This window comes from Dermacentor silvarum, chromosome 3 (genome assembly GCF_013339745.2).
Source record: "Dermacentor silvarum isolate Dsil-2018 chromosome 3, BIME_Dsil_1.4, whole genome shotgun sequence".
Classification (NCBI taxonomy): Eukaryota; Metazoa; Arthropoda; class Arachnida; order Ixodida; family Ixodidae; genus Dermacentor; species Dermacentor silvarum.
This window is the reverse complement of record NC_051156.1, coordinates 148,003,652-148,016,799: the sequence shown is the minus strand read 5'-3', so window position 1 is coordinate 148,016,799 and position 13,148 is coordinate 148,003,652. Positions and strand designations below refer to the sequence as shown.

Genomic DNA, 13,148 nt, shown 5'->3' with positions numbered 1-13,148 from the left:
GGGGGGGGGGTTAAATATATAAATAAATGAACGAAAGGAATCAGTGAAAGGAAAGGGAGATTTGAATATTGTTCACCATCGAATAACAAAAAAAAAGAAATCTAAGCAACCCAATGCAAAATAACGAAGTGCTGTTGCCTATACTTTGAAGTTTCAAAGGGAGCTTTACAATCTATTCGCTATGCTAATTAGCATAGCGAATAGATTGTAAAGCTTCCTTTGAAACGTTCATGCCTATTGATTGCAATGTCTTGAAGTTTTGGATGAGGTACGATTCTCTATATATTCTAACTCGCGCAGATTGGAAATTTCCCTCCAGTATGTAGAGTTTACGTTTATTAAAGTTATGACCTGGTTGGTTGAAATGCTCGGTGACGGCTTTGGGAAGCTTCTTAGCTGTGTCCGCGCGATGCCCCTTTAACCTGACGTTCTCTGTCGGTCCCGTTTCGCCGATATATTGTTTTTTACAGAAGGAACACTCAAGCATATCAATTACATCAGAACTAGTGCAAGTAAAACTAGTTTTCACTTCGTGTGCATAGCTACTTGCGGTGCTTTTAATTTTAAGGTCACATTGAAGGTGCCTGCAGGTTTAAATTAGTATTTTAAGGTATTTCTCCCTCTTTCAGGAGGGCTTGTTCATCTTCAGTTTCAGGTCACAGTTTAGTCAATCTAATTTGTCAAACAAATTGATTGCGGCTTAACCGTGCCTGCCAAGCACTGCCAGCAAAAACGTTTGTGAATTTGACTCTCTCTCCCTTCTTTCTCTTCCCCTTCTCCCTCCCTCCTCCCCCCCCCTCCCCCGTAGGATAGCCAACCGGACTCTTGACTAGTTAACATCACTGCTTTCCTTATATCCCCCCACTATCTCTCTCTCTTGACGGATCTGCCTGTCGCTCGTCCCCGTTCTTTACGCAATATAGTATTGTTCTTTTCGACGTAGAATACAAAAAAAATACCACTAAAGAACCACATGATCTAGCAGAATGCGAGAATTGTTTCTTGCCGCAGTCGAATGTCATAATAAAAGCTCTTACGAATAGCATGAAATCACAGAAGGAGCGAGGGGAGCAAAACGGCAAATTTTGTAGGTGCCGAAGGATAGGCACTCGCCAAAGAACACCTCACGGTTGCAACGCAGCCGCAAGAGTTGCACGTGAAACTGTGGATTATCGTGCCTATAGCAAACCACAAGTGAGCATGATGAGCATGAGAAAAAGTAATAGTGCCTTGTGGTGTCGCCTTCCTTTCTTAGTCCTTGTCCTAAGTCGCATGGTTGCAGCTACTAACGTATCTCAACTTGTCCATTTCCCTGTCCTCCATAAGAAAATATTTGTGAACATTTGGCAAAGCATGACAACGCTTTTTACAAAATTGAACTCTGTCGCCGTTGCAACACAATTGTTACGCTTCTACTAGGAGTCAACTTCCGAAGTTCATACTTGTGCGAGAAAGTACAGATCACTTTGGGTACTCCATGTGAACTGTAATGTTGGCGCTAAATCCTTGGTGTAACAGAATGAGATATGAGCGGGAAGCGGCAGATGATTTGTGCGCAGACATGGTGCGCTAGAACGTGATCTCAAAGAGCTTACACTAAGAACGAGCGCTCTGCAGGTAGTTTGCGTGGTTCAGTCTCGGGACGCAACCGGGACCCCTTTCTTTTATTGCGGGGTTAGAGGTAATTTTGGAATAACTACAGATATCCGATACTACGACTGCAGCGTTCATCCTTATCTGGTGTGTGCATAGGGGGGGGGGGGGGGGAGGGGCTCAGTCTGTACGCATCTGGCTGTTAAAAGATCACTGCAATAAAGCCAGCTTTTCCATACAATACCAAATGCTGACAGGACCGGTTCTTGTGAGGAAACATCATACCAAAGTGCGGGCCATCACCATCAGGGTCCCCATCTCCACAACCACTACGAAACATTACTACGGCCATCAAGTTCAGAGGTATACCGGAGGTATACGATCACTTTGTCCCGCATCAACGAAACCCATCCCATACCTGCATATTTTCTAATCTGATCGGACCATTTAACCCTATTCATGTATGCAAACAGCAAGACACACGCAGAGGCCGGACGCCATTACCATCATATTTTTGCCCGTGCTTGCTACCGTTAACATGAAGCTACTCAACAGACAATCTGCGTAGATGTAAATGGATGCCCTGGTGCCCAACCAAATATTGGACATTCGAGTGAACATCCGAAAAAATCTACTGGCGGATGACGTCCAGAATGCGGGTGCTCTGACCGCCCTACGCAGCATAACATACCTTGATGGCATTCAGGTGCTCTCGTACATCCCTCTGGGATCTGATGTAGTCACCGCCGTTATCTAGGACGTAGACGTGGTCATCCTTAATAACAACTTGCATATTGTGAACCGGTTTTGATCAATTCTGCACTTGTTTTGACCCGTCTTTGACAACTTGTTATTGCGCGTGACCACGACGACAAGAGGATAACATTACAAGATTTTTATGATTTCCTCAAGTTTCTGCTAATAATGCGCTTAATGCTTGATTATTCCTATCTTTAACATTATTATGAGTCATGTTAGTTTATTTTCAACCAGTTTTGATCAATACTGCACTTGTTTTGACCCTGTTTATGCCCGTGACCATTACATATGAGATCACATTATACGCCGACAGCCCGGGCCCCTAGAGTGCTTCGTACTTGGAAAGTCCGCGTCCGATGCGTTCTTTTATGTCTTTTTATTTCTGTCTGGCCGAAGTCTGGCTGAGCTCAGAACCTGTGGACAGAGTGAAAAAGAAGCAATTTCCTCGGTGTTTGTCTCTGCAGGAGCTCTATCGAAGCTGCTATCCTGGAACGCTTACGTGCCGCTGAGCAAGCTCTCCTTCGGCGTCTACCTGATCCACGTGCCTTTCCTCCACCTCTTGTTTCACGCGTCCAGGGAACGAATGTCCTGGTCGGTCTTCAATCAGGTAAGTAGTACTGACTTAACGGAGCCTTAGTTATGGCTAAGGCATTGCGCTGCTTAGCACGTGGGCGCGGGTTCGACTCTCTGACAGGGGCGGCCGCATTCCGATGGGGGTGAAATGCGAAAACTGTTGTTCCGTGAATTGGGTTCACGTTAAATAACCCCAGGAGGTGAAAATTTATCAGACGTCCTTCACTAAGGTGTGCCTTATAACAATATTGTGGTTCCGACGCGTAAAATCCCAAAATGCATTTTCGTTTTGTCCCTCTCTATGTGAAGCTTTTGTCTCGTTTAGATTGCTGACCGCAATGCTTGTTAACGCGCTGTGAACACAGCCACTCCTACAAGTGCGGATTTTTGCGTAATAAATGCCTCGCGCACATGATCACTAAACGTGTGGTGGACGCTCTGCGCGAGTAAATATATACGGCTCAATTCGTGCGAAGGGGCAGGATTTGGATAAGGTTGACAATGTTTAAGCTTTCAGGGAAAGCTATATATATGTTCAGTGCGTGCATTGCGACAGAAATGTGTGCAAAGAAACAAAACTACAAACGAGTGCTTATGTGCAAAGGTTGTGAAAAAAAAAACGGTGTCATGCAGCGCGTCGCGAGTAATTGCCAATACAAAATTTCTGAACTACATGAAAAATACGTCTTCCAACAATGTTATCGGTGAGGCACTAAGTATAAATGTGGTCAACGGTATGGCGGAAGATTAGCTTGAAGGCCATCGCCCTAATCAGCATGATACAAATATCCCTGAAATATAGTTCTTTACCTTTACCTTTGTCGCATCATTGTAGTTGCAACTAATAAATGTACCATTGACCCAGCATAGTAAGCTCGTCACGGCAGAATAATTGGTGGTTGAAAGAATAAACAGAACCAACAAAGTATTGCAAGTATAAAAAAAAAAGAATCTGCACCTTTCGGCGCGATCACATCTATAGGACTATAGAGTTGTGAGCCACCACATTGACATACATGGGTTCTGGCAAAAGTAAGAACTAGCTACCAGCCCGGCTTAGCTTGAGACAGCTTATAGCCCTTAGTCATAGCAGTAATTATTTACACTTAGCATAAAAATGCGTTTTAGTGAGCATAAGGATGCAGTCTGGTGAGAATGAGCATGTAATGTGGTGAGGGCAAACCTTGTGACTGATCCGAACCCTGGGTGTTAAGAAAGGGTAGCGCTAGAAAGTGTTGCGATAAGATTGGGAAAAGCACGTGGCATTGCGTGCAGTCGACTTAATAAGATCACTTCGTCAAATCTTTGTCCACTGGACGTACATGATTTAAATTGTGGAGTTGAACGTGCCTATACTGCTCAGTGGGTTATGAGATACGCTGAAGTGCGGCGTTCCGGATTAACTTTGACCAACTGGGGCTCTTTATCGCGCACCCAAAGCACGGTACATGAACGTTTTTCGCAGTCAGTTCCCATCACGTGGCATAGCAAACGAATCCGCGACGTCGTGCTCAGCAGCGATACGTTATATAGTTACTGAATCATCACGATGGGTACTGAATATATGAAGTGGCCGATAACGACGATGATGGTGTAGCACGATGATTGCACAGCGTCACTAATACAAACAGTGGCGGCAATGGATAGGACATGAGCCAGTTGTGCTTATTGTTGCGGGTAGAGGTTAATCGTTCAAAGACAGGGCCACACGCAGGAGGCAATGAAAGAAACGACGATACAAGCGCTGGCTGCTGGTTGTATGAGTAGCCATACAAGTGGTTGTAGCAGCTGCAACAGTAAAGAGAGTGAGGAGCAAAGAGGGTAGCCAAATGCCCCATATGTGATAACTTGTGCTAACTGAAAGGAATAAAGGAGCAATGATGGATGGGATTGGAGAAACAGCACTAGATAAATGTGGAGGTGCGCATCGTAAAAAAATTAGACGTGTAACGGTAAAACAAGGTACCAAATGATACCAAGGTACCAAAATTAGTAAGGCTGGTAATCAGCTATTGTTGCTGTAGCACTAATAGACGCGTGAGGAGTGATTTTGGTAGCCGGAAAATTATCGGTGACATAAATGGAAGGACTAGGAGTACAAGCTTTGCAGTGGTCGTACTATACCATTATAGTCTCTCCAAAAATCAATAAGCCGCGTTAAAACCACCTAAAATAACCTCTGGAACTGATATATTTATAAGGCGATGCACCAATTTTTCTATGAGGCCTGTTTGAATACCAATTTAAAAAAATGTTCACCTCTAGGTGTTTTTGTTGAAGATAGTGAACAATATGTTTTTCCTCGCTTCCGTTTCAGCTCACGTTGCTGTTTCTGCTGCTCGTCTGGAGCTTCTTGCTCTCCTATTTATCTTTTCTTATTTGCGAGGCACCGACAGCTGCTCTTGACAAGCTGTTATTCACCCGGCTAATTGGAGGAGGAGAACGAAGAGGAGGAGGGAACTCGGGAAAGACACAACCTGGGAACAACCAAGGTGGTAGCGACGTGAAAGCACCGGAGAATGCAGAAGACACTGTCTTCTCTCGCTGCTAAGCGGACAGCAAGTCGGAGACTTCACGTCAGGTTCTCCAATCACTGCGAGCCTCTATTCCTGCTCGGAATATTGTGAACTAGCAAGCACGTGATGTCTTCAATGGAAAGAAGCGAAACGGTGAACATATTACTCGTCATCGGTCATTTAATACCGCTATTGAACTGGAGACATGGGTGCAAATACTGCTCAGGCCGACGTTACGGGTCGTATACTGCCACCCTGTTGTGAAGCGATTATAGGTAGCCAAGGCGTCACTGCTGCGACGTTTTTTTAAGAAAAGGAGAAGGAATGGGTGTGCTTCTTTTTCCTACTTAATAGGGGAGGGAATACAAGCTACGTGCCATGGTCGCGTTCAATGTAACTGTTGCTGAAAATCAGGCAACAAAATGAAGAATCGTGCACGATCTTGCCGACAGAGTGAACTATGGCTGTGTTCCAATTCTTTGCATCATCGTAGACAGTCTACTTTGACGTCTACGAAGACAGCCAAGACAGCTTCGAGGCCAAGTAAATGGAACGCGTTTCGAGCCGTCTGGAAGACGCTTCTGCAAGTGACGCCATCTCGCGGCGACAGAAGAAAGTTGAGAAAAGCACACATTAGTTCTGTATTTTAAGTATTTTCGCATGCGAACCTATGAAAAACATGATGTGACTTACATTAAGGGTATATAGAAAAGCGTGTTTACGTTTTTATGTGCGCAGACAACCTTCCCGTCGTGTTTCTAAGCGCCCTGCTCAGTCGCCGTCTTGTTTAGACAGGAAAGTAGCCTGCATCGTTCTTGACTTCGATGCTGTCTTCGCGATGCTGTCTACTTTGACACCTTCGTGAGAATTGGAACGAGACTTAAGATGGCCGCCGTCCATTTAGCTGTCTATTTAGCCATCTAAGGCGAGTATTGCAACACACCCTATATCTTAGTATATTTTTTTATCAGCCGTTGAGTACAGTGCTGGTTTGTGTGATAATGAGATGCTGCAGTCCTTCACCAGCACGGCAAAGAACCACAGGTTGGCAAAATTATTCTACTATATGGTGTCTCTCATTGCCCAGTGCTGCCATTATATACGACTACTAATCAACAGGCTACTGCAAACTCTGTAGTTTGTAGTAGCAAGCTTTGTAGTTGCCTCAGGATATCCCACCAAGGTGTTCTTCGCTGCAATTTTTCTGCGTGCGTATTCACGAATCTATCTCCCCTTTATATGTTATGTGTTGTTTTGTTTAGACTGTTTTGTGCAGGTGCTTTATTCTTGTCTAAAACTTGCTTCTGCTGTACTTGATTACCTATGTGCTCAATTAGTTGCGCGGAATTATCACGCAGTAATACACAAGACGTAGCGATTTTGTCTAATGTCAACAAATATTTCAGGTGCTCCCCATGACAACGTGTGATATGAAATTTACTTGTCGCGTCATTTCCTTGTGTCACATCAGCGGCGCATACTCTGTGATATCACAACTGATACCTTATTTCTTTTTTGCGTTTTCCATACTTTTGTTGTTTACTTCTTCATAAACCTTTTTCCGTTTGACCGATTGTTATGTGTTGATATTTGTTCTCGCTCTTGTTGCTCAGCCTCAAATGCAAGTGCTTTCATTTTGTCTCGAATTAGTTTAGACTGTCCGATTGAGTGTGATTGATTGTTTTTTTGCCGTCTGTATTTTTTCCCTCCATTAAACCCCCATTTATACCTTAACCTATCCTTTCACTGTTAACCACTCCTCCTTTGGCTGCCAAGGGGCAACTGGCTGTATTGCACATATATTAAGCGAACAAACAAACGAATACGTGAATAAAAAATTAAGTAAATAAATCTCTTCACTTCACTTGTCGATGGTTTCCTCAGTCTCCTCGAAGACGATGTTTTGGAAGCGCAGAGATTTTTGCCGTTTTCTTTTGCTATTGCTACTCAAGTCCAGCAAATGTTAAGACGAACTGTATTGAGTGCTAGACGAAGTGCCGTGTTTTCAGACGGAAAGCAGAAATAGCGCATCTGTCCTTCATGCAACCTGTCTATCTCTCTCTCTCTCTCTCTAAAAGCGAGTTATAGGGGCGCTCTTTCCATCACAATTGTGCCTGATCTGTAACACTCTTGACGAGACGCGTTGTAGTCGCAGATGTCTGCTTATCGAAAACCTCTCGCTTTTCATGATACCCGTGGATGTGTCCCGGCCGTCTTTGACGTACGTTGTTCATATGTACGATACCGGCATTTAAAGTTGTGATACTTACTCATTATAGACTATTGCTCGCTCTTTATACCCATCAACTAGAACATATATACAGTGTGTGTCAGGTAACGTGAGCGAAGCTATTGATCCTACATCTTCCTCTTATGTGACCGTGGATCCTACAACGGCTAACGGAACGGAGCGGTGCACTGCGCCCGGTAGTGGTCGCTGGAGCCGCACCTACAACACCCACGATAGAAACCACGGTAGTAAAATTTCACTCGGTGACCAGATATCCACAAGTATTGAGGCGCAACGTTATTGGTGCTCATCTCCATTCAAAAGAAGCGGGTGGCTGTGTAAGTGCCCCACGTCTCCCGCTGATGAGGCCAGCGTTGACAGAGTGAGCCTTGCTGCATGGTCACATGGCTTGGACGAGTACTTCAACTGAAAAAGACTGCACAAGAGGCTGGCTACGTTAGTCACCTGTAGGCCGAATGGAACGGCATGGGAATTATCACCAGATAACCAGCACGAAAGTTTAGAGTTATTGAAGCCATGCTCTTTACGGTCACTTGGAAGTTCAGGCCTCCCCTGTGCTGAACGCAGTAGACCTGACGGAGGCGAAGTATTGAGGCCGTAGTTTCAAGATGGTCTCGGCACCACTCCTCACAGAGACAGCAACATCGAAGACTTGGGCATTCGGGGAAATCGACTACACTACACTACAGGCGCCATGTATGGCATGAAGAGGTGGACGTCCCTGTCGTGTAACACGTAAAGACGTCAACCGGAGCGCACTGTGTTTTTCAGCTGCATATAAATTCTTGGTTTCGTTTATAATAAGTTTATTCCGACAAACGACGATACGAACATTGCGAGCCACGATGACGGAACACCACCACCAAAACGATAACATGCAAGGAACAGGGCACCATGTTCAGGACACATGTTCGCACAAATGGCTCAGTCCACGAACGTTTTCTATACATTCATACTTAGAGCAATGAATAACACGAACACAGTTGTAAATGAACAAACTGTCACATGTACAAACATAACAATAAATACACACTATAACATCAAGCTTTGTACAATGAATGATGTGGTGCAGGCAGTTTACATAATTATGTTGCGTTGGCATATGTGTATGTACAAAAAAAAATCCGAGGACACCTAAGCATTTCTTATGAGTTGTGAATGCGAAAGCAATAATGTCCAATTGAACGCCGCTGAGCGGTCCTTCGAGTTTTCCACTACGAGTCATGTACCACAACGGTACGTGCTGCCCGAGTCAGCAAGCAAAAGCAGCCTGCGGTGTCAACGCCACATGCAACCGACGTCCTTTGCGACGAGAGGCCGAGGACGCAGCAGCGGCCACCAATGCCGACAGGCGCGAGCAGCAGCTAAGCCGCCCTGCGGTGCGTAAATCGGCCTTAACCAGTGGGGGGGTGAAAGATAGAGATACGGACCCCGCGCCGGCTTCCGAGAGCGATACGGCGGCACCCGCCCGCGCGCGTGACGCGACTGCCTCGCCGACGACAACCATGTCTCGCCCCGCGGCGTGTTTCGATAGAAACGACAGTAGTCCGAGAAGTGGAAACACAACGTGGCGGTGGTGTACTGCGGCATCCAGCTCGCACCGATTGCACCACAAACAGGCTCCCGCAGTCGCGTGTGAGGCCACCACGCGAACAGTGAACAGATCTAATATACCGGTTAACTCCGAGGCCACGAAAACCAGCACACACTGCTCTCTAAAAGAGTCTAACAAGGACACATTGCAGCCGCACAGGCTGGTTGGGCTCCTGCAGGGGGCATTTTCTGACAAGCCGAAGTTGGGACAACGCTCCATCGTTCTAGTCGATAACGCGTGAGAAGCACTCACTCCACCGCAGAGGCCACATGAAGTCGCGGAGATGATGCTTTGGCACGACGCTACGAAACGCTGTATTTATTACATGGGAGCAAACTCTTTAGAAAAACAAAGCAGTACAGAAATGTGAGATGACTGAAACGCACAACAGAGAGACAGCAAGTATTTATCCGCTGGCAAGTATTTATGCGCTGTCGCACAGTGCAGCTCGGCTGGGGACGAATGGAGCAAAGCACGTCCTCCTCTGTACGGCTATAGCACCTAGGGAAAGGCAGATATCGAGAAGCGAAAGTCCTCATGCGTCTCTCCCAAAACTCACGCATGCGCATGACCTTTGGCAGAATACGAGAAAGTAGGTCTCGTCGGCAGCTCAGCCGAAGACCTGCGCATCAATTCGAATGTACCAGAAGCCAACCATTCCCTGCCAAAATGTTGAGTCTGAGAGGCCACGTGTCGGACCGATACTGCAAGGGCGAAAGTACAGGAAATGGCTGGCTGGCTAATTGCCAAGGCTGGCTGCACGAAGTAATACTTTCTCTTAGTTTATTTCCTTCTACCACGGAAAGTAACAAAATTAGGAGGCCCTGTTGTCACGTTCTTGAAGCCGGAATGCATGCCATCTCGGTGTGCAGTTTTCCTCTTGTGTCTTCGATCATGACGCAATTTCATAGCGCGTAAACAAAGGACTATAGGCAAAAGAGAACGTCGTTTCCATTCTGTATCGTCCTTTCTTTACTCGCTACGAAGTTACATCACGGAATGCCAACTAGCCTTATCTCTAGCGTTGCCTCCAAGAACCTCACTGAAGCTCAGCTCATTGAAGCAGATGAGCGCGTGCTCTCAACTTGCATTGCTACGACCCGCCGGCAATGTGCGCTGATGACGCGCGTTAGAACGATACCTACGAAACTCGTGTCGCAGTTTTGAAGAAGCAGACACGCCCCTGTGCTCCCAGGTATCACACAAAGTCTTCAAAATGTCGTATTAAAGTAAACGTCTGAAACATATTTCTGACCAAACTCGACGCATTAAAAACGTATAAAAACGATGCAAGCAGGACACCTTAAAACCGAGCGGTGAATACATTTTGAAAACGTTTTCGTGAGTTCAATTAGCGCACAGGGTGTTCGACGGCGCCGTTCTTGGCGGTAGAATTCTTCATTTATCAAGCGGTAGTCGTACTGTCAACTGATGCTGTATTCGCTTTGCATTAGTTCGGCATAAGTTCGGCTAGGAAAAAGTAGCCTTTTGCGGTGTTGACCTCACGTAAGGAAAGACGAAGGATAGCAAATGAAGTTGACACCCGAACGGGAAGTGTTTTACGCCACAAAGAAATGGAGGGCCAGTGCAGTAACATTGAAGCCGCTTTTCGGGACACGGACAACGACTCCACATCGACCTCGGAGGAGCGCTGCCAGTCAGTAGACAGTGCTGGTGGTAGTGCTGATTGTTACAGCGCATAGACTACATCAATAGCTTTCCCTTTTCAAGCGAAGATTGTATAGACCTACACCATGTTTGTAAACAGCGGTAGGCGCCGTCGATATAATTTAGGCCCTATAGCGACGTCGCGTAGGCTCCGCCCAACGGTTGGCTCCGCCCACGTTTGCCGCCACCGCTTGCACGCGCGGTTGGCGCATTTTCTTTAATGGGGTGGGGGAGCTAAAACCACGATTTCATTATGAAGCACACAGTAATGGGGGGCGCCGGATTAAGTTTGACTATGTGAGATTCTTTAATGTGCACCCAGTGCACGTTCTTGCATCTCGCCCCCGTCGGGATACGGCCGAACGAGACGCTAGGCCTAGCTCGTTGACCGCCGCAGTGACGGCCGACAGCGCTTGCGACCTGGCCTGCTGCTCATCATTGTGCGCTTATTTTTGGCAACACGATTAACGTGGGCTTAAATGAATCGGTTTTGTCAGTGCCGTTGGTGCGAATAACAAACGAAACGTAGTACTTGCAAGCCAGCCGAGCCGCCTCTCTGAGACGGCCGGTGCTTCGGTTTCCGTCTGCGAGACGAAATGCCGTCGGGTCGTTGCTGCGGATGGCGCCAGTGGCTTTAGTAATGGGCGCAGCTTTACGAAACACGCGCAAATTCGAGATAACTTTTCTATTAAGAACTATTTTATGTTAAAAACAAGCTGTAGCCGATTTCTACGTCCCCGTGAGCGGCGATAGAAGCGATCGCCTCGGTGATGGGACCGGCAAGGTACCGGCCCTACAGCGACGCCGCCTGTGTAGGCCCGCGCAATCTGAGCTAGCTGTTGTACGCGGCCGTCCGATCGCTCCGACTCTGTACTAACACTGTACATTTTGTTTCGCGCTCGAAATGTAACTGACACGTTTAGGCGCGTTTATGACTTCCACACTGCAATAAACGCAGTTGTGACCCTGCTGCCTGCGTATGTGAACGTGTGACAGGATATTTAGACTGCTAGTAGCTCAATTCTTTGAGATTAAAACGAATTCGAATGTGACGTGTTTTGTGGTGCATCTGCTCGCTCGACCTACATTTAAGGCTAATTCTAATCTAGCTTTCCCACAGTGCGGCAAGCAATTATAATGGCACGCTAATAACGATCCTAAGATCGTATATATGATCCTAAGATCGTAACGATCCTAAGATCGGCTAATGCACGTCAATCAAAATAAAGGGAAGCTTAACGGCTACGAAATGTTTTGCGCATAATGGATGATCTGTAACATAATCCAACTTTCACTTTTTACTGCGGCGGCCCATTGCTTGCAACGGTTTTCATCAACAGGAAACCTATGAAAACTTCAGTCTCTTGCGTATTTCGACGCAACTCAGCTCGTCCACATACTGCGTTTCTTTCATTGTAAAACCATAGAATAAAGACCTCACAGATGGAACCGAACAACCACGCGCGAAACCCAGCGGCTGCTGTGGTAGGCGTGACACGGGCGGCGGCTCGGCGGCGGAGTGCCTACCAAGCGAAACTAAATTCCGACGACAGCGCCACCGCATTTTCGTGACGTAGCGCCGTGGTGTAGGTCTATACGCTAGCCTGCGCCGGCGATGCAGCGCTAAAAAAATTGCGTAGTTTGCACTAGAGGCACCTAGTTAGTCCTGATAGGCACCTAGTTAGTCCTGGCACCTAGCTAGTCCTGGCTATCAAGTCGTCCCCAGCATTTCCCGGAATGTATTGATTATGGATAAATTATCGATTAGCTATTGAGTGGCTATTGATTGGCTATCGCAAGGTATTGCCTACGTATTTGGGGTAGGCTAAGCACTGCCAAGTCAACCGCAACATTATCCGGAAATTATTGATTATTGATCGATTATTGATTAGCTATTGATTGGCTGTCAATTTGCTATCAATGACTGCATAAGCTTATGTAGTCCCAACCATGCTCAGCTAGACTTATCCAGGCTCAGCTTCGCTAGTTCACAGGGGTATTTGCCATTGCGCATGGACCGTTCTGCACAACCGCCAGGATCGGCCCACATTTTTTGTGGACGACTAACGGACTAACGGCCAGCTTAAACAGCTCCGCTGTTAAAACAAGCTGCTCTCAGAGCTCCACAGGTGGTCGACACGCGCTCGTGCTACAGCTCCCGCGATTGTCGTCGTCGTCTGCTTCCGCAGCTGGC

General features: G+C 46.6%; 1 protein-coding gene across 6 annotated transcripts in view; it reads left to right on the top strand.

Moving 5' to 3' along the window:
* Window positions 1-5,667, top strand: part of LOC119444886 (nose resistant to fluoxetine protein 6) — a 123,832-nt gene extending 118,165 nt beyond the window's left edge. For 2 of the 6 annotated variants that reach the window (XM_049663720.1, XM_049663716.1), the window contains exons 14-15: window positions 2,817-2,959; window positions 5,243-5,667. In XM_049663720.1, coding sequence (XP_049519677.1) covers window positions 2,817-2,959; window positions 5,243-5,476 — 377 coding nt within the window. In that variant the 3' untranslated portion in view covers window positions 5,477-5,667. The remainder of the gene's footprint in view (window positions 1-2,816; window positions 2,960-5,242) is intronic. The other 4 variants (XM_049663715.1, XM_049663718.1, XM_049663719.1 and 1 more) reach the window with 4 other exon arrangements.
* Window positions 5,668-13,148: the final 7,481 nt, after the last annotated feature.